Genomic DNA, 21,637 nt, shown 5'->3' on the forward strand with positions numbered 1-21,637 from the left:
ATATCACAAACACAGGGGATAGTTTGCATGAAAAGCAGGCTTTGGAGAAAGCCCCCTTCGATACCCATACTTTTACCTTTAGAGAGAATTAATGTAGAGTAGAAGAGGTCAAAAAAGGGAAAAGAAAGTAGATGAATGAAGACTCTTCTAAGTGGTGCACATTAAAGCCCTCTCTAGCGCAATAATCATTAGTGTCTGATTGATATGCTATTGGGAGCAAGCACATTCATGCCTTCAAGTCGTCACCAGCGGACACGAACACACTCTGAAGGGTCAGCGTGCTGATAAGCCACGGCTGTCTGCATCTCTCTCTCTCAAAGAAAAATGGGATTCAGTACTCCCTGTCTAGATTATCAGTCAAAGGGCAACAACTTCCATTCATAAGACCTACTGGAAGTTTTCCTCCTCAGACCACATGTGGGCCCCGCCTGGTGGCTTTAGGCCAAGAGAAGCCAAAGACTAGAATGACAATGGTGGGAGGGCGCCAGGCTGAGCATTTGGATAGCTTCAGGGCAGGATTGGTGGAGAACCTCCCAGAAAGCTTGTCCCCAGACGCAGACCACCCAGGCTATGCGTCTTGGTTACTTTGGTGCTAGTCTGAATCCACAGGCAGCAAACAGATGAGGACGGAGAGAGGAGTGGTGTTGCACACTGGAATTCAGGAGGCTGTTGAGCTTGGCTGCATTAATGGATATAAATTTGAGGATGCATTAAAACAGCGGTCACCCTTGCCTGAGATCACAGAGCAGGCAAAAGAAGACTGCCTTCATTTTTACACTGAAATTGTCTCAATTCTGGCGAAGCGACTCCCTTTGCTTACCAAAACTTGAATGTCTGGGGAATCCAACCCTACGTAATATGCTGAGGACTTCAAAGAGATGGGATACAGGAGGAATATGAACTCTGCCACTTCTTCCACATCCTCTTTTCATAATTTTCACAAGAGTTGGAGCGCATGAGTATGAGAACGTGTGGGGGAGAAGGAGAGGCTTTTTGAATGCTTCCACTGGAGGCAAACGTCTGTGTTCTTTTTCTGGCCCGAGCATTTGTGGGGAAACCAAAGCAACCTCTGCAGAACTGCCCCAAGGTTGGCAGACCAAGAACTATTGAACATTTCGCAAATCTGCCCTCGAAGTCCCTACTGACATGGCTTTGAACTTTTCCCATTTCTTTGAATCTTGTGGAAAGAAAAGCAGAATTTCCATATAATTCCACACCAGATACTGTCAAAAGATAATACAACATGTCAGCTATTTACCATTGGGCTGCATGTTTTATAACTGAGATGGAAATGAAAAAGAATTCCAAAATATACCTCAGAAGATAATTCACCCAGATGATGTTCTTCTCATTTGCGTTCTTGGCGTTAATAGCTATTGTGGCACTAGACTGTATCCAAATATATCCTCCATTCTTCTGCATCCAACGATAGTACTTTGTCACACACTGGCCCTTATTCAGCACTGGTGAAAAAACAAAACAGAATAGAAGGCATTGCATATTAGGACTGGGACAAAATGGTTATCATCTCTGCAAAACCTGAAGCTTAGAAAGGGGAGGTCCCGGACTTCCCTGGTGGCGCAGTGGTTAAGAATCCGCCTGCCAGTGCGGGGGACACGGGTTCGAGCCCTGGTCCGGGAAGATCCCACATGCCACGGAGCAACTAAGCCTGTGCACCACAACTACTGAGCCTACGCTCTAGAGCCTGCGAGCCACAACTACTGAGCCCGCGTGCCACAACTACTGAAGCCCGCACACTTACAGCCCGTGCTCCACAACAAGAGAAGCCACCGCAATGAGAAGCCCACGCGCCGTAACGAAGAGTAGCCCCCGCTCGCCGTAACTAGAGAAAGCCCGCGGGCAACAATGAAGACCCAACGCGGCCAAAAATAAATAAATTTTTTAAAAAAGAAGAAAGGGGAGGTCCCGCACCAAGCCAGGGGTGCCCCTCTGTATGCTTAATGTAGAATGCCATTAGTAGGACAAATGAAATCACCAATTCAGTGGAGCAGCTGCTCCGGAGCTAGGGTTACTAGCGTTTATAGCAAGACTTTACTCCATTTTGGGCAGTCATGGTGTGAAAGGAAGGATAACAGGACTACAAAATCTTTTTGGCTCACAGAACACCTAATGCGGTGTGGATATTGTCAATGGGTTTGACGTCAGATGGGAACAAAGGCAAATTTGGATGTGATTTATTCATAGCTTCAAGGTAGCCCTCTTTGCGATTCTGGATATCTGAATGGTTCCAAAGATGCTTTCCCCCTCTGTCTTTGATCATTTCACCTCAGCGCGAGCAGTATCAACCCGTGTCCTTATGTATCGGTTCCTTTTGATCTTGTCGAACAGAATTTATAGTATGAACTAAATCTACATGGGTCAGGCAGGGGAGATTCTGGTGAGAAATTTGCTGAACGTTGGAACAAAATACATTCCCTCACCAAGTCAGAGAGAAACACTGGCCTAAGGCAAGCACAGGTTTGACTTGGCTAGAGCCAAACAGAGTGACAGCTCCACACAGACTCTGAAATATGGCCCCAAATGAAGGAACAAGTAAAAACAATCAGTAATGTGAAACGGTGCCATTAAATATCCACGGAAAGAGAGCTTTAAAATGCAGATGTTAAAAATGATACTTTAACCAAAATCTTGCCAAGTTGAAATGGATTTGATTTGTATCTGGGTACGCTTGAGCTAGTAAAAGGGGGAAGAGTGCAGTAAATCAGCCCCTGAAATAAAGTGCTATGGATGGGAAGGGTTTAAAAGGATGCCGGAAACGTGCACAACCCGCTGTTATCGCTTGGATACGAATTGCAGAGACTACACCCCCCCCAACAGCGCGCCAGCTGGCCGGCCACTAGAGGGCAGTGTGCACTCGTCCACGCTGCCCACTTTTGGCACGTCCTTGTCTCCGTCTGCTAAAATGAAAAACCTCTAACTGCTGTAATAAATTTGGCTAAATTAGCTGCTAAATGGTTATCTCAAGTAATATGTATTTGCATTAATCATCTTGCTCTAAACCAGAACAAGCCAGAGTCCTAAAGACGTAGTAAATTCATATTGTCCATTTAATTATGGCTAATAAGTGCTTCATATACAATAGTTTCATGAAGTACATTTTGATTTTTTTTTTTTGGGGGGGTGGATGGGTAAAGGGAAGTCACTTTGGAAAAGAGCTGTGTTTAAGGCTGTAGAAGCTCTTCCCATCATGTCTGAGCCACTCTTCCTAGCTCTGAAAGTGGTCAAAAATCAAACCTCCATATATTTTATCCATAAACATATAAACTTCAACGCTTTTCTCCCATTCTCTCTTTTTTTGTCTCACAATACACGAAATGGATGGTTGTAAAATTTAATACTTATGTCTTAACAGTTGCTTGAAAAAGCCTTGCTCTGATGAGTGCTTCAAAGAGCGGCGAGTTCTATTCAGAAACTATTCTACAGTTTAAGGTATTTTTAAAACCCGGAACTGTCACCTTCTCTTCGTGGTGAAGCTCCACAGGTAGGACTGTACTCTGCTTTTGTAGGCGATTGTAAGTTCTGCCATTCGGCATGCATGGCTTCCCCGGCTCCAAAACTGGGTAGTGAAGCTGAAAGCAGTAAAATACTGACTCTGCCATACAGCACTTCTGTCAAACCATTGTTGCATGCAACAAGATGTGCTTTTATTCAAATCCTCTCAACCTGGTTAACTATTAATAGAGGAACGATGGGTTATGAAATTCTGCCCACTATTTTCACAGAAATACTTACAGCATCCCAATCAGTGGTTGGCGTATAATTCTACCTGCTGTGTATCTGGAATAAGGGATAATTTCAAATGGTTCTAGTATTTTTAATAAAGGCAAAGCCCCTTTTATAGAGTCACATGAAGAAAACACTGAGATGGTAGGCTAGACCAGCCCAGCCTGGCTGGGTTTTTGGACTGGAATTTGACCCAAAGCAGGCACAATTAAAAAAAAAGACCCCACAATACAGTGCGTAGCAAGGGGCAAAGACAGAAATTATAAAGTCAAATCAGAGTTTGCAGAATCAGCATAAAGATCACCACGCCCTCCCGTTCCTAATAATACTTTCTCTTACTTACAAACAAAGAAACAGAGAAACAAAATCTCCTTTCTGAAATGCATGACCAGCAAAACATCAGCCTTGGGAGTGGGCCCCATGGATGTGCTGTGAAGGGGCAGAATGGCTCATTTGCTAAAAGATTGATGTGTGTCACCTTTTTGGGTTAAGGTAGCATGACTCTGGGTCTGATTAGGTGCATCTGTGTTTCCTGAGAAGATAAATACAAAGTTATTAGGGCCCATGATTCCACGAATATTATTTATCACCCAGGCCAAGGGCCATCTAGCAAAGAGAGGAGACCTCAGTGAGAGAGAGGCAGGCCAGGCAAGTTTACGTCATGAAGTGGTGGTGAAAGAGCTGCGGAGAAAAGGACCCCTGAGGGGTTCCCTGGGGAGTCAGGAGCTACTTGAGTGCCTTCACTTACCGTGGTCCACACCATAGAGCAGATGCAGGGGCCCATCACCGTCAGCTCAAGAAGACAAGTTTAACCTAATCCATTAATTTGCCCTGGGCCAGCCTGACAAACAGAATTCTGAAAAGGTAGACATTCCAGCATGGTCTTGGATCATGACTGTTTCCTGAGGATCAGTGTTTTCTGAATGACACCCCCATGTGTCCGTGGGAATCTAGATAACTCAAGATAAGGCACTGAGTTAGCTCCTACTGTAGCATGAAATGTTGACCAAAAGATCACCCCGGTTGCGTCTGTTTTTCAGGAGGACCCATAAAAGCGGTCACAATGGAATTTTGCTTCTTTTAAAATGAACACGGAATAATTTTTGCTTGGGGCTCTAGAATATAAATTTATGATTTGTGGATGAAGCTTCCTGTTTAAAAAAAAAAAAATCATACTGGCAAATCAGTTGGATCATTCCAGCTGTGCCAGAGGCAGGATCTGACAGCTTTTCCTGAGCTCATGTGGTCCTAATCAGCTCACGAAGAAAAGCCACTTTGGTGCCAGTTTGAAAGAGATTTTTAGTTTGTAATAAATTAGACAACTTGAAAAACACAAAAACTTTTTTGATACTCTCTAATCCAGGGCTGCTGTTTTTATTTGGGGTTTTTTAGCTTTAAGTAATGGAGAGAAATGAGAGAATGTCTGCGTTAGTCTATTTCACAAAATCCCTTTTGTGGAGAAAAACAGAAATAAGCATGATGTAAGTTACTTGGTATGGAAGTCCTTAAAAACCAGTTAATTGTCCCTTGAAAAGAGATAGTTCCTCATCAAACCAATGAGCCCAGGAGAACATTCATAACAGTGCTCAAACTATAAAGAGAGGAAACCGAGACAGAGAGGAAATATCTATGAGGATCTTATTTTTAGTCTTACACGGTGATACGGTCTGAGTACTTCTAACACATAACCTGGCATCTTCTCTTTGGTTTATCCCAAAGTTTACTTTTTGCTGTCCAAACCTTTTGGTAGAGCAGCCTATGTGTGCCCACTGAATTCAATGATCCCATCATAACGTTTCTAGAAAGATGTCTTTAAAACTGTGCGATAGGAATTAGTTTTTATTTAAGGATCTCAGAACACTGAAATGGCCTTTTCTTAGGTGTTAGAGGGTAAACGTGAAGACACAGGGGGGCTGACTGGGTTTCTCCCAGATGCCCTTTCAGTCTCGGATGGTCCCAGGTATAACCGTGGATGCCTCTGCTACTGCACCACAACTTGCTCCTCTGAGCCCTGAAGTCTAGGGCGCAGCCGATTGCTTTTGGTTGCTATTGCTCAGCTCTGGGGAAAACCAAGAAGTTGTCATCAGCACTGCCCCACCTTCCAAGCTACAGGTGCCTCTGAGTTACAGACTGTGCTCTTCAGAGGACAGAAGGGACCCTGCATTTGGAAGAAGAAACTACTAGAGACAAGGAGAGACTTACATCTTGCTGGTGGAACCATTCTAGCCCTACTCATTTGACCATTTTTTGTCTCTAAGTGTCAAAATACCACCCACCCCTAATCGTGAAGGGAGTGGCAAATGCAGTTCAATCCAAAGAAAAATGCTTATGTGTTAGAACACGTGACCTTTTACATCACATACACACTTTACCCCCCCCCAAAGACTGGATGCTCAGATTGATTGACTATCTTTTTAAGAAGTCACCTGGCCTCTTGGTGTGAGCTTAGTGGCAGGCACACAAGAAATGTACTCCCTGTAGAGAAAAACTACCCCCGCCCCCCCAATCTGATGAGCTCTTGCTGCAGTGCACATCTATGGCTCTGCACGCAGTGACCAACAGAGGGATTTCAGTGTTCCTTAGGAAAACTTTGTCCACAGAGATAGACTGATGATTGAAAGGACATAAAGGAAGCCTGTGTCTGTGGCAGGAACATAACTCTGTCAGTAACTCAAAACAAATCAGTCCAAGTTTGCCTTCAGGAATATGGAGGAAAAAAGAGAACATGGTCTCTTCCTGTTGGGCTGTTCCACAAAATCAAAGCCAAAGATTCTAAATAGTGAGTTACTTGTGTCTTCAAAAGAAGGAAGCAGTCTAATTCAGTTTGAAGAGGAGATGAAGAAGACATCTCAAAAGCGGTCTTTTAGCGAAGTGTCTCACAAAAGGACATTTTAGAGGTTTGCATATGCATTAAAAAGCTGTAATACTTGGTGTATTCAGGTAAGTATAGAATAAATAGGAAATGGTGAGATCATCGGAGATTTTCACACTTGACATTCACACAGCTGAACAAAGAGCTTCATTATCGTCATGGCAATATGAGGGTGCATCTGCTGCTCGGCTCACCCCCCCCCCTTGAGCTACCTTCATCAATGGCTGCAGAGAATGGGGAGTGGGGGGCTTTCTGCTAGATACTCAAAAATTAATTTTGAATTCACTAATGTGGAGAGCGTGCAAGTTAGGGGGGTGGTGTGCTAGAATCACACTTTCTACTTAATACCACAGTTGGGTGCTTAGCTGTAGCTACCGGTTTTTCTTTCTACATTCACAAAACTGGCAGATGAAACATGAAAAAGAATACTGACTCTTTAATCTCTGCTTCTCCACCTAAGGCCCAAGGCAGGCTGACAGGGAACTTCATTCTGGAAACAGGACTTTTTTTTTTTTTCTTTTTTAAATTCTGGATTACTTTTTCCTCTGCTTTTGAAAACTGTGGGCTATAGGGGAATGAACCTGACATAGACTTAAAACAAGAACAGGTTTCTTTATCTAAAAAGTTATAGTTCTTGATGCTTACAGAGGTCATTTTCAAAACCCACAAGAGAAACAGCATTAGAGCCAGGAACTGTGCATTTGGCGCTTTATTTACTTACAATAGAGACAGTTTTTCATTTAGAACTGCTCAGAGGATCAAGCAAGGCTTTGATGCCGTGCAGACTTTCCTATAGATTTTGCAATTAGTGAGCGAGATGTCTTAAATAGCAGGCATCCACAAATTGGTGTTTAGTTTTTTTGTAAATTTACGTGCTGAGCAATATTTGGTCAAATGGAATGATATTTGATACTTAATGTGAGTTACGAGCTTAAGGACAGAAGACCTGTGGATGGTCTGTGAATGACTATGCATCATCTATGGATTTTCCCCCTAATATCCTAATGACAGGCCCTGCTTGAATTGCTATCTGTGTGATTTATAACCTCAGAAGAGGTTTTTTCCTATATCACCGCTGCCGATTGACAGATTTTTATTAACTGTTAATATTGAATCCTGCAGAAAACTTTTCATTGATTGAGAACATATCAATTTGTTAAGTTTAAAAAATAAATTCCCCTTTTCTTGATGATAACGTGCTGAGTTGGAGACCAAGGCTTTTGAACATTGAGGGGATCATGTTCTAGGACCGGAAGAGTCAAAGTAATTGTTGGCACGAGTGACATCCGACATCTCAGATTTTTTTTAAGCTGTTTTCAGTCCAGTCAGGGAGTTTCAGTACTGTTTAGTCCTGACCTTCTTGACCTGAAATAGTTAAGAACAGAGTATTTTTTAGCCTCCAAACCTTTTTTGTTGGGGGTTTGTTATAAAAAGGGACACAGTGAACTCTTGCACATGGAATTAAGATTTATGACTAGGAAATCAGGGAAATGGTGGATTTATCCACTCATTCAATAAATAATTTTTTTCAATGTGCCTCTCTGTGCCAGGCACTGGGGGATAGCAAAGTGAGCAAAATCTGTCGCCGGCCTGAACTCCTGTCTGAGTCTGAACTGGTCACAGAAATTCTGTCTCCCTTCCCGGGGATTGGTTTAGGTTTGGAATATGATGAAACACTGCACAACGAGACTCAGGGGGAAGTCTCTCTACCGTGGGAGACTGTTGGAAATGTTTTCTTCCTTCTGAAAATATAAGGATTTACTTCTTTTTGTCCTTGAACAGGAGACAGATGCTTATCAGTCATTTTTACTAGTAAGTTTATCACAGTGATGACTTATGGAAAGTGGCGTGGAGGCGTATGAAAGCACAGCAGGTCCAACCTGGCCTGGGTGAATCCTTCACCTTCCTTTAAAAATGAAGAGGAATGGAGTACTGGGGAGGTTAAGCTGGGATGTAGGGAGACCTAAAAAAGGTAAAAAGATGAGGTGAATCTTTTTTTATTTTTTATTTTTATTGGAGTATAATTGCTTTACAATGCTGTGCTAGCTTCTGCTGTAGAGTGAAGTGAATCAGCCGTACACATACCTATATCCCCTCCCTCTCGGACCTCCCTCCCACCCCCTGCCCACCCATCCCACCCATCTAGGTTGTCACAGAGCACCGAGCTGAGCTCCCTGTGCTTTATAGCAGGTTTCCTTAGCTATCTATTTTACGCATGGTGGTGTGTATATATCAATCCTAATCTCCCAATTCGTCCCACCCTCCCCTTCCCCCTTATAGGCAGGTTTATTTTATGTCTCTGGCAGACTCTGTGTTTCTGGATGCAGTCATTTCATTAAGCCTACTAAATATCTTTAGCAAGAAATATCTAAGTGGTGAGGCATAGGTATACAAAAACTAGTGTTCCGTAAAATCAGGACTATTTAAAGGAGCCCAGACAAACGTCATGTGTTCAGCTGTTCTGTGGATTGTCAGAAATCCTGGTACTTTGTTGTGAAAACATTATAGATTCTCCCAGGTAGCGGTCACTGTTGAGTGTCCTCTGAACAGCTATTCCGCCACTTCTTTCCGGGTAATAGAACTCCCATTTGGGGCTTTATGTGTGGTGGTCTTCCCCCAAGTCTCAGGAGGGATAAATGTTTGTTTAAACCAGCCACAGTAATTCCATCCAGCGCTTGGCGGAAGCTGGGGCATTTGATGAAATGCTGGACAATGAGACTTTCCTGGAGGGCCTGCGGGAATATTTTCTTTTCTTTCAAAAAATGAACACAAAGTAGCAACTGACCCTCTCCTGACTTTGGACATTGTCCTGTGAGGAACTGATGATTGGCTGTGCTACAGCTGTCTTTTGATCATGAAGAGAAAGTGAAGACGATTACAGAGAAAGTTGAAGTCATTTTTACTTGGGTTTTCTGTTACTTGTAATCAGGTGGGTTCTGGCTAATGTGTCTCCCCCCAAATTTGAGGAGGCCAGAGAGAGGGGGTGGGAATTCTTAAAGAGCTTCAAATAAGCTGCTCTTTAGTTAACCCTATATTAATGGAAAAACACTGTATGCTAAACACATACACAAATTAAATCCTACGCTGCTCATTTGTGTTTAAAAAAAAGTTTGAGGGTTTTTGGTTTTTTTTTGAGATATGCAGGGTGTCATTAAATCAACAGTGTTTTTTAGAAAAATGATGTCATCTTGTTCTTCATTTTGTATAAAGTACAAGAAGTACTGGAATTGATTTTATTTAGGTTAATTGATTTCTGTTAAAATGGATGACTTAGAAGTATTGTTTTGTTTTCTTGATCATGCTTTATGAGAGCAATGGGTTAGTTTCTCTCAAATATCAGGTGTTTCTGTTATGATAATAAAAGCAGCTACTAATTGAAATAGTAATAAGGAAAAGCCCAAGAATCCATGTTAGAATTGCATTAGAATGTATCAGTCAAATCAAAGATCTGGCTTTCTCTCTGAGCAGAGAGAAAAGATCAACATGCTACATTCTGCGTCTTTTCGTGTGCTCTTCAAAGCTTGGGATGCCCTCAACACCTACCCAACGCCCACCCCTATCATATCTCCTGCCATCTTGCCATCTTCTTCCCATGTCCAGGGAGAATGTGCCTCGTGGAACTTCTTATCCTTCCTTGGTGGCCCCCACCTCTGGGGCTTCTTTGTTTTGTTTACACATCGTGATGGTCCTCATTTTATGCCACCTTTTCAAAACTGGCTGTTTTCATGCTGTCCTCTCTACCAATATGTAAGCTGCTTGAAGGTAGTGACCATAACTTCGTTATTTTTGAAACTTTATAGCAATACTGCGAAGCTTGTGTGTAGCAAGTATTCACAAATGTTAGATGACCCTGAACAGGGAAAATATGACTGTTCCTAGTCACACGTGCAGTCAAGTACATGGAAAAATATTAACCTGGGGAAAAACTAAAGACCTCCTTTTGCTTACAAGTTGACTACTACTGCTAAATATTAACTTTCTCCACTGCAATTCAAAACTTTACAGCTTTGTAAAGAAGTTGATCTCTTTACCAAGTAATCACACTCGTTTCATTTGAACACTGATTGAGATGCCCTCAGAGCCACTTGACTATTCATATTTTACTACTATTAATAAAATTCATTCAATTGGAGGGGGGTAAATGAAGTCTTTAAGATCGTTAGTCGATCTGTATTACTTTTACTCCATGTAAAATAATGCCTTCTAAATACCAGTGTAGTCAGTACTTCTCAAACTTTTACATGAATGCAAGTCAACTAGGGATCTTGTAACTGCAGGTTTGGATTCAGTAAACCTGAGGGTTGGCCTGAAATTCTGCATTTCTAGTATGTAATGGAGCAGGGACACTCAGCTGGTAGGTAGGCCCTTGCTGGTCTCTGTTCTCTGTGTTTGCCTGACCTTGGACTTAGAAAGCTAAAATCAGCACTTGCTGAAAAAGAAAAAAAGATGTAAAGTAATAATACTAATTCACTCCTGGGAACTTCCTTTCAGTCCAGTGGTCAGGACTCCGAGCTTCCACTGCAGAGGACACGGGTTCGATCCCTGGTCTGGGAACTAAGATCCTGCATGCCGCACGGCGCGGCCAAAACCAAAACCAAAACCGAAAAATACCTAATTCACTCCTGCATAAAAAACCTGACTTTATTTTGTCTCCATTTGACAGTCTTTTTAGTTAGTGGACAGGCACATGATGTAGGCTGACTTGGCTTCTGAAAAAAAGTCAGACACGGTAGCTATTAAATGCATTTCCTTTCATGTGAATTTTCATAATCATATGGAAGAAGAGGAAAAACTCATTTGCTTTGGGGGAAAACGTCCAGCCAATGATCAGGTGGCAGCTCAATCCCTAAAGACCCAGCGCTGGAAAAAGCTAAGATCAGGAAATAGAAAAAGTCCCCTGTGCCGTCTGCATTTGGTCCACCCATCAAACTTTACACCTTCCCTCCTTCCTTCACTCGCCGCTTCCTTCACTGTGTGTGATGGCTGCATACCCAAATCAACAATTACATTCCCCCTTTGTTTTTGTGGCAGATGACAAATGCATGGAGGACATCTTGTGTTTCCTAGGCAGGCAGGGCACTTAACTTTGATTGATGCTCGGTTGTGGAAAAAAATGAGCAGGGAAGGAATTACAATGGAGGGCCTGCAGACTGGAAGGGGATATACTAATTAGTCCTGCATTAAGCAGTCGGCTTGCATTGGGTGATGAGACGCCTTCAGGAGGGAAGTGTAGGGGTTATGGATGCAAAGCAGCGTGGAATGCATTATGCCAGGTAGTGGTGTATTCATTCTGTTAGGATGTATAGGATTTTGTAATTAAGAAATACACAGGCTACCGTATTCTTTTTTAACAGCTCCCCAATATATTGGGTAGGCCGTGCTTTTTAACTCTAATGATCTCATAGACAAGCTGAAAAGTCGTCCTCTCTTTCTGAAATAAATCTTCCAGAGTTTCCTCATCCTGGATGCAGTTCTAGGAAGGGAAAACTGCCACCACTTCTATGCTTGCTGGCTCCTTCTTTCTAAAGCTCCACTGCTCCAGAGCCCGAGCCTTAGACCCTTGCTGCTGGGACACAACGTAATAAAGAGAAAGGAAGTTTTCCCTCAGGCCACTCTTTCCAGGTTTTAGAGAGTCGTTGCTGATGTGACCTGGGAAGAACCCTAAGGATATCTCAAGGCAAATTCAGCATCTTCCATAGACAGGGGCGAAAGCAAAATGCAAAGCATGTTCCTCTGGTTAGCATGTGTGGTTTGCCCTTCTATTTTCTGGGCTATAGGCAGAGGCAAAGCAGTACACGGTGAAGCGTTCTCATAATTCAAGAGTGACACAGATGCTCTAGGTAACGGGAGTGTGTGACTCCAGGGAGATGTGACTGGTCATCTTGAGGTCAATACATCCTGAGCAATGGAGAACTGGAGGGTGATAGGAAAAGGTGCTCAAATAATTGCTAACATGGGTGATTTAAAATTCAAACCTTGAAATGTTGATTTGCTCAATTTGGCCTGAAGAATCAATGAAATTGGGTTCAGTGACTCCAGTGAGGTGGCTTAGAGAAAAAAAAAAAAAAAATCACACAGGTCTTTGGTCACAGTATGATAGAAGAGGACCTAAACTCCCTTGAGATCCCGGTGTAATTTCACTAACCCACCGTGTTGGTATAGATAATGATTCCTAGTGATTCTTTGTGTTGAAACCCAGTGAACTCTCAGGAGTCTCATGTTAACCTAGTGGGCGAGTAAATGGTCCAAAGTTTTTGGTTCAATTTATCAGAGTTGTCAAATCCTGGTGCAGCTGAGATTCCCTTTTACTTTTCTTATTCTAGAAACGAGTTCATCTATGGATTTACAGATACCTATGCTAGGGAAGTAGATCTAAGTGATAAAGAGAGCATTTTGAGTTATCAAAGGCTGTCGAGTCTTTTTTTTCTTTAAGGTTTATCCATAAACTGGAGCATAAGACACATCTCAAAATATCAGAAATATGATCAGATGACTACAACCTGCCTTTCATGGACAGAACCAGGAATTGTGCCAATAGCTCTAGGAAGAAAAGCTAAATAGTTAATGTGGTTTATTTTTTAACCATCCCTTTGTTTTAGAATTCTATCTTATTCTTGAGCTGATTCCATGTCACCATGACCTTCTCCTGCCAAGAAGGCACAGTTGAGGCATCCTTCAGTAATAGCCTAGGGCTTTGGACAAGCAAGATGCTATGCTGGCTTTTTGCCTTTTTTTTTTTTTCAATGTTTACACAACCAAGACTTATTACATGCTCTGTCATTTTGTTACTGGGCTGGCTTTGGTTTGAGAATTAGGTAAACATCAGACATTCCATCACATAATTTTAGACTCAATCTTACTTTATAATGATGTTAATGTTTATTGTACAAAGCAAGATGCATTTGTATATTTTAGCATTTTATTTCAGTCACAGAATGCAAAACCTGACATTGGCATCAGTTTGATTTGTGTGTGTGTGTGTGTGTGTGATTGAAGATATTAAGCACTACAAGAATGCTGAAATTTCAATCTGATTAGGATCAAAATTCTTCAGGATCAAAACACTCCTTTTCCTCCCCCTACAGTTTTACTAATTGTGTGCTACTTGACATTGTGGAGTTATTCCACAGCGTGATAGCTAAATATGTGAAGTATATTTTACTGTGCTGAATTATCAGCTCATTCTATTTGTTTTTCATGTGTTTAAGGTTATTAAAAGAACTTAAAAATTAGAAGTCATGTGTATGAGTTGAAAGACTGAACTCAATCATTGTTAGCAGATGAAATCATAAAGCAATAGCCAGCACGTCAATATCAAGTAATGAAAAAAAATCACAGAATTTGAAAGCATACCTTCTCTGTTCATTAGTTGGCAAGATACCAGAAAAATTAGGATACTAGCACAATAGTGAATGGCGGACGGAGTTGTTTATTTTCAGCACTCTCAAATTATTCCAGGTACTGAAAACGAGATAAAAGTAGATAGGAAAGAATGGCATCAAATGTATTGGTTGGAGACCTTGCTTTTTGGGAAGAAATGAACTGCCCTGGCTCACTGTTCCTGAGGAATTGTATTTCTTCAAGCTGTAAATCAAATCCCAGAGAGATAGCATGACGTTTTCCAAATAATAACGGAGGAGGACAAAGTTCCTTTTTGTCAGCATCGGGTTTCTGAATTTAGACCTCGATTAAGATTCCAGAATGAAAAAGCAGCCCCCGCCCCACACACACATGGTCTCTGACTGTGTCTACAAACAATATATTCATTTTCAAAGTGGATCGCTGGCATATCCGCATCCCAAAATATATTCATAGCTTCCTCCAAAGATCCTGATTTTTCTCCATTTTCTCTAAATTCCCAGCTACAAAGAACCTGATGTGTCTTTTCAGGAAACAGCATCATTTCTTCCTCCAATTAATTGAAGAGCCATCTGCTTCTGTGATACCCGACATCCATTCGTTCTTAGCAACAAGTATGTTCCCTAAATCGCTGGGGGGCCATACCAAGGCATGCACTCTGGGTTGGGAGTAGAATCTGCCAGAGCAGCCTCACAGGCAGGCTTTTTTCCAGAGACACAGTATATACAGAATTTGACACTGACCTTGCTCCCTTGTCAGTGTTGCTAATGCAGGGTTCAAAACACAGTACAAGGGACTTCCCTGGTGGCGCAATGGTTAAGAATCCACCTGCCAATGCAGGGGACACGGGTTCGATCCCTGATCTGGGAAGATCCCGCATGCCGCGGAGCAACTAAGCCCGTGCGCCACAACCACTGAGCCCGCCCGCCACAACTACTGAAGCCCGCGTGCCTAGAGCCCGTGATCTGCAACAAGAGAAGCCACCGCTCGCCGCAACTAGAGAAAGCCCGCAAGCAGCAACGAAGACCCAACACGCCATAAACAAACAAACAAACAAATAAATAAAAAACACAGTACAAGATGCTCACAGTTTGAGACTTCGGCTAGCTTAGTGTCTCTCCATTACGCCTCTGAAGATCTGAGTTTGAAATGATTAAACAACGGCAAAGGGCGGGAAAGATCTGAAACAGCTCTCCTCAACCGTGGCCAGAAAGGGAAGAAGAAATTAATACAGAGGCCACCTGGCTGGTTTTACTACGTAAAAGCTTCTGCTTCACGCTGTACCATCTCCTTTGTGTCCCCTTGCATGTATTTAAAAGTGGAGTTCAGAACCGGGTTTAGAACCTTCTAGGACTATAGATGGCAGGGCCCTCATTTTCTAGGAAGAGTCTACTGAATGGTCATAAAAAGAATCTCTTGTTGGAAAAGGGCAGCCCTTTCCTAAGAGGTCCACCAGACCAGTGCCTCTTGCCTGATGGGCTTGTCAGATCCCTTGCACACATAGTGAAAACAGCCCTGCTGAGTTTGATGAGGGAAAAGTGCATGAGGATGCTCGTGTGCGAGTTACTGCTTGGACCCAGTCGGAACACTGCTGGTCCTGCTTTGCTTAAACGCCACAAAAGGTGCCTTGGAGGTGAGCCGACTGGCCAGGAGCTGGGAACCAGACTCAAAGAGCTGAGATGAGTTTCTCCCTTCCAAGAGTCGGGAGGTGGAGGTACCTGCTCCTCTAAATAACCCTCTTTCCAGAAATAGAGTGAAAAGTCAGCACCTTTGAGAGCTGCCGTATCCACACGAGGCACTCTGCCCCTGTCCCCGGCCCCCCCCCCCCATCACAGTTTTGCTGCTAGTTAAGTAGGAATTCTTATGCAGCTCTGGCCTAGTTGAACTTGTCTTCTCCCATGTCTGTTTTGAAACTGAGACCACACATTTCACAGTGGAATTTGCTCTCTAGAAAATGAAAGGGGCGAGAAGGCACTTAAGACAAAGATTCCCCCATCACTTCATGGGAGAGAGAGCGACCACGAAATCCCAGGTGAGCGCCTACAGATCCAGCAATTTCTCTGGGCCTGGAGGTCCAGCTTTCAATCTAATCCCAACAAAAGTTGAAGTGATTTATGTCTCACTTTTTCTCACTGTGCACTGACAGTCATCTCAGATGTACAGGAGATATGAAGGGAGAAGTTGGCATGGAAACCAAAAGAGCACCTGAGACAGTTGACCCTGGCTGGGCTCAGCTGTCCCCGTGCATAGGAGGTACTTACAGTCCAAGTGACTGTGCCTGATGCCCTCGACGTCTTCAGCATGGATGAAGTGGTAGCATCTTTTCCCTACAATGTCTACGGGAGTCAGATCCATATAATCACTAATCCTACAAAGAGAAGAACACAGGCTGGAAATCAGAAGGGAGGGGAAATATAGAAACTGTTAAATGACTTAGAAACAAATATACTGACAATTTTCATTATACCAGGGTACCTGGGAGGACTTGGCACTGAGGGAAAACCCTTTTTAGATAAAAGTATTTTCTTTAACATATCAACAGTCTTTTTCTAAAGTAGGAACTGTGCTAGATCAAGCAATTGTGTTGAAATAATTAGATAGGTTTTTCTTTTCTTTTTTTAGTATCAGAATACACATTTAGACAACATAATTCTATGAAATTATTGAGAATCAGTAACAATGCGAGATCCTCATTAGAGGCCAAGATAATGCAAGGTTACATAATAAAATAAAAACATGTTATGTTTATACCAAATGATTAGAGACACCTTTCATTTAAACAGATTGGTCTTCTATTGGGTATTTCCATGAAAAAGGGCTTCGACTGCTTCTTGGCACAAAGTCCAAATTGGCATTTCAAGGGATATAATTTAAATGCTGAGACATACAGATGCCTGGGGGTATTATCTTTTTCCGTCTGAGTCATTTGGGAGCTCAGCTTTCACTCCTGCCCCTTTTAACTGGGACTTTGTGGTGGATTCCACGCGGAAACTTTTAAACCATTTTGGCAGCTCTGCCAGGCTTGTGCTCGACCATACGTGTGTGTAAGCTTCTGTCACTGATTGTCCAGACGGCAATGTCCTCAGGCAGGAGTGCAGAAAAAGAACAAAAATTGGAAAAAACGTTGGGGGAATCTGCCTGGTTTACACGAACACGCCAGAATGCTGTTTCTCTCCCTCCCTGTCCAAGATCAGACTCATTTCGGTCCATCCCAAAGAGAATTTATCTTTTGTTTAATTGATTCTCTTTACTGCCCCTGTTCTTTTCATGGTTTCTGACTTATCAAATATGAAGTGAATCTTTAGCTCTGGCACCTTTAAGAGAAACCCGTGAGATTGCTGCTGGGGAGTGAAATCTGACCCCTAAAGGCAAGGAAATAAGAAACCAAACCAAACCAAAATAATATGGAAAATAATGAAAATACACTACCCAGTGAGTGAATTTCTCAACATCTAGCAATTTAAATCATATTTTGGGCCAAACTAGAATTCTGGGAGTGTTTTCTCAGGATTCCATGGTTTTCTGGTACAAAACAGATTAGTTGGTGTTTTCCTAAAACCATTAACTGCTTTCCAAGCACAGTTTACACCCCCTTTCTGCAAACGAGGGAATAAGGATGTCATTAAAGGCCGTCGTTGGTGTTTCTGGAATTTGCCTGCTCCTCTGAAAGTGTCAGATGTGGGCTTTGCCCAAGGCTGTCCTAGGGATCTGCAGAGTCAAGGAGCGGGCTCTATTTTCTAGTTAGCAGACCCCTAATTAAACAATAAACCCTGGGAAAAAGGCACTCCATTCTTTTAGGGAAGACAGTCCTTTATTTTTTATTTGAATGAAATCCTTCAAAACAGTGGAAGCACTTTTGTACTCTCAGAGCCTGTTACCGTGGTGAATTGTGACCAGCTCAGTGTTCAAAGACCTCTTAATATATGTGTAGAATGCTCCAGACCAGTCTGATGACCTATATCAGGATCAGAATCCTGATGGCATCTTGTACGCTGAGCCTCAGTTTCCTTATCTGTAAGACAACTTCAGAGGCTGGTGAGGGGATTAATGAATGAAATGACATGAATGTAGCACAGTGCTTGACACACAGGTATGCTGTTCCCTCAGATTCAATATGCAATTGCCTTTAACGGGGATCCTTTTTAATAATTACTATCATCTTCAGTGGAGGAATAATGCTGTATTGTACTGGCTAATAAGGGGTTGTGGAAAAAACAGTTTTTAATGGGAAGAAAAAAGCATAAAGTGGGTCACAGAAAGTGATCTCAATTACTAGAGTGGCACCATAAGGCACTCAAGTCCATGGAGTGCATCAAAAGAATTAATCAACCTGTGATAACAGGAATGAGAATTAAGTGATGGCTTGGGGACAGGCCAATCACTGGGAGTTAACGTAAATAAGATGAGGCTTCGTCTTTTTTGCCGGGATTGGTGGTTGTGAATCTGAATCGAGGGAGCCGACGTATGTTTCCAAAGACGCAAAGCCATACTCCATCCCCTGGCTGTCTACCTGCCTCCCTGGGTGTCCAACATTCTAAATTTTAAATCAGAGAAGAGGCCGCTTTGTGGGCTGTAGTTGTGTTCTTTCATGGTTGCATGTATATGAAAGCTCCACCTCGGTGGTTATTCCGATTCGTTACCATTTAGCCTGACTTCTGAAGAAAAATTAGAGACAATGAATGCAGGGGGATCCCACAGGAGGCACGGTTTTTGAATAAGGCAGATTGGGGTTCAAATCTTGGCCTCAGTCAAGGCACTCGACCTTTCTCTCTAAGCTGAAACTGCGTGGGGCCGATGGACACAGGGGCAACACTGACCTCACAAAACCGTCCTCAAGCTTCAGTGACATAGTGCATCTAATGTGCTTTGCATATGGCTGAGGGTGTAGCAAGTGTTCAGTAAATGTTATCTCTCTCTATTATTCCTGGCCAACTCTAGCTACTCATTCTGGCAAACTCATCTTTCCTGATTCTCTGTGGTCGTGGCAGAATACCTTAGACACAGCTAAGTATACAGTCATGATGATAAAATTTTAATAAATACCCCCAAAACTTGGAAAATAGATTGAGTTACTCATTAAATAATAGTGACAGGTTCATGATATCTTCTACCCCACTGAACACTAAAAAGCTCAGGGCGGGTACTCTTTTCCCATGGTGAATTCTCTCCTCTGAATCAAAACCTGACCGGAAAGGGGAGGCATTTCTAACTTGATCTCAACATCTTTAGTGCTTCCTAATGGACTGAATGCAGGCGCTGTCTGTCTTCCTCTTGGCTGGGCCCTGAAGAGGTCAATTTCCTTAGCCACTTGACCATTCCTCTCTTTTGTCCCCCCCCACCCCGCCGAAGGCAATCACAGGACTCAGCAAACATGTGCTGCCTTCATGCCTGACGATAATCTGAGCCACAAAAGTGTCCCCACAAATTAATTCGGTAATTCTCCCCGTGGCACCAGGGTGGACGGCGTCGCCAAGCTTCCTTCCCACAGCCGACGCGTGTTCACCTCCCCTCCCCACCTCGCGCGCCCCCCCCCCACCCCCCAGTGATTCTCTCTTCTTCAAATCAGTCTGATGATGGGCTGGTGACTTCTGGGTGAAAGGTCTGAAGGGGCACTGTCCCATTTCCTTGTCCCTTGCTTTGTGCTTAATGGAAAAGTGAACTTTTTAACCAGAGGCTAAAAAGTCCTTTTAGAAGAGCTCAGTCTGCCAAGTCATTCATATGATGAGTCATCTTTCTTTAATTTATCACAGTGAAATCCTCAGGATTACAAAGCATCATTGAATAGTTTTGCAAATTTCTTTTTTGTCTTTTTTCCTCTGGGGGCATCAAATTCTCATTTGTTCTCTATATGTTTTGTGGACTGAATGTTTGTGTACCCCCTAAATTCGTATAGTGAAATCCTTACCCTCCATGTGATGGTATTTGGAGGTGGGGCCTTTGGGAGGTAATTAGGTTTAGATGAGGTCAGAAGGATGGAGCCCCCATGATGGGATTAGTGTCCTTATAGGAAGAGGAAGATCAGAGCTTCCTTTCCCCTATATGAGGACACAGCAAGAAGGTGGCCCTCTGCAAGCCAGGAAGAGCGTGCCCCCTCAGGAACCTCAGCAGCCTGCACCTTGATCTTGGACTTGCCAGCCTCCAGAACTGTGAGAAATAAATGTCTGTTGTTTGAGCTACTAGACTATGTCAATTTGTCCCAGCAGCCCTAGCTGACTAGGACAAGGTGCTCAATGCCTGTGTGAACACTGACCGTCATGAGGCTGGGTCCTTGAGGAAGTGGGTCTGGCTGAGGCATCAGGAGATACCTCTTACTGCATCGTTTTGCCAAGAATGTCTCAGCCCACCTCTCTCCTTGGGTTCTCGGCCAAAATGGGTCTTAGTTATAGCATATGGATGCCTGGGAATCCTAATTCCATTCCATTGTTGTCCTTAATGTAAATCAGGGCAGCAATGTAAATTTCAAATATAAAGCATGGTTGGTGTCAGTCCAAGCAGCCATTAAAAATAAGAGCAGGATTTATAATGAGCCTCATTGGGAGAGTAAAATGCTTCAGACTGCTGAAAACACCAGCCCTTACCAATGTGCAACATACAACAGGGCAAATGAAAACAAAAACGAAGTACCTATTTTCACAGTAAATGATATTGAGGTCCATATTTACTCGAGTGACGAACATATGGCAGTCAATTCTGACTTCATTGATCGTAGGGGGAGGCAAGGCATGAGCCACAACCACGAGACCCATGATTTGGCTGGGGACGGTCCTCCCGTGGGACAGCGACACCCTCAGTCGTAGCCGGCCCGTTATGTGAATCACCTGTAATAGAACATTAAGTACAGGACACAGTCAAATTTACATCTGGGCTGTAACAGTACTTCTTTTGAGAAATGTAAAATTGCATCTGGAATAACCAATGTTAGCTTGTATCTTGTGTAATCATAAGGGCTGTCAAAGTGCCCTCAATGTCCTCAAGGCAAGAGACAAAAGAGAAATGATATTATACTCTGAGCATTTCTCAAGGCAGCATTATTACTATGCTATTGCTATTTTTCAAGACTTTTTTTTGTTTCACATTTAGAGGAAGTTCATAACCAGATAAAAGGACAAGAAAGTTGAGCCCTGAGCTGCAAAAAGAAACGTTTGCATTATCAGCCCTTATTAATGGATGATGTCTGTCTCTCTCCAAATTTGTACTGAGTGGGATTCCACAGACATCTCCTTTCAGAAGTGTGGCTCAGAGCTTTCCTTCATTTGCAAAAAAAGCCAGACTCCAGTGATTAAAAAACTCAGTGACAGTGACATGAATGTGTCCTTTTGAGCATGGATATCCCATGTTAGGCAGTGCTAAGTTACCCGTACATGTAATGCCATGCTTTATCGCAGTGCCGTCTGGGACTGAAGGTTAGAGGACCTTGGAGTATGATTTGTTCCCTAAGCTCACACACCACAGTAGGGTCAGGAAGCCTTGCACCATTTTGGTGGCGGCTCAGGAGCACTTGCTCAGAAACGGGAGGGACAATGTTGGGCTGTGATTTTTGGTTTCTTAGCCAAAGTATACCACGGGTAGTCCAGGCCACCCTGAACCAAAGGAAATTGGTTCATCATCCGCACATATGTTAAATAATATTATTTTTATAAAGCCATCTTTGGAAAAAGTTCC

At 42.9% G+C, this 21,637-nt stretch overlaps 2 protein-coding genes across 13 annotated transcripts in view; one reads left to right on the forward strand and one right to left on the reverse strand.

The window, feature by feature from the left end:
* The window catches only part of LOC309625107 (uncharacterized protein), a 758,084-nt gene that overhangs the window by 581,679 nt on the left and 154,768 nt on the right, over window positions 1–21,637 (forward strand). The gene's annotated exons all lie outside the window — the stretch shown is intronic.
* The window catches only part of NPAS3 (neuronal PAS domain protein 3), an 853,648-nt gene that overhangs the window by 8,157 nt on the left and 823,854 nt on the right, over window positions 1–21,637 (reverse strand). For all 12 annotated transcript variants that reach the window (XM_082384096.1, XM_082384094.1, XM_082384095.1 and 9 more), the window contains 3 exons: window positions 20,600–20,793; window positions 16,237–16,343; window positions 1,316–1,463 (listed from right to left, as the gene is read on the reverse strand). In XM_082384096.1, coding sequence (XP_082240222.1) covers window positions 1,316–1,463; window positions 16,237–16,343; window positions 20,600–20,793 — 449 coding nt within the window. The remainder of the gene's footprint in view (window positions 1–1,315; window positions 1,464–16,236; window positions 16,344–20,599; window positions 20,794–21,637) is intronic.

The sequence above is a fragment of the Balaenoptera borealis genome (assembly GCF_965194805.1).
Source record: "Balaenoptera borealis genome assembly, chromosome: 3".
Lineage (NCBI taxonomy): Eukaryota > Metazoa > Chordata > Mammalia > Artiodactyla > Balaenopteridae > Balaenoptera > Balaenoptera borealis.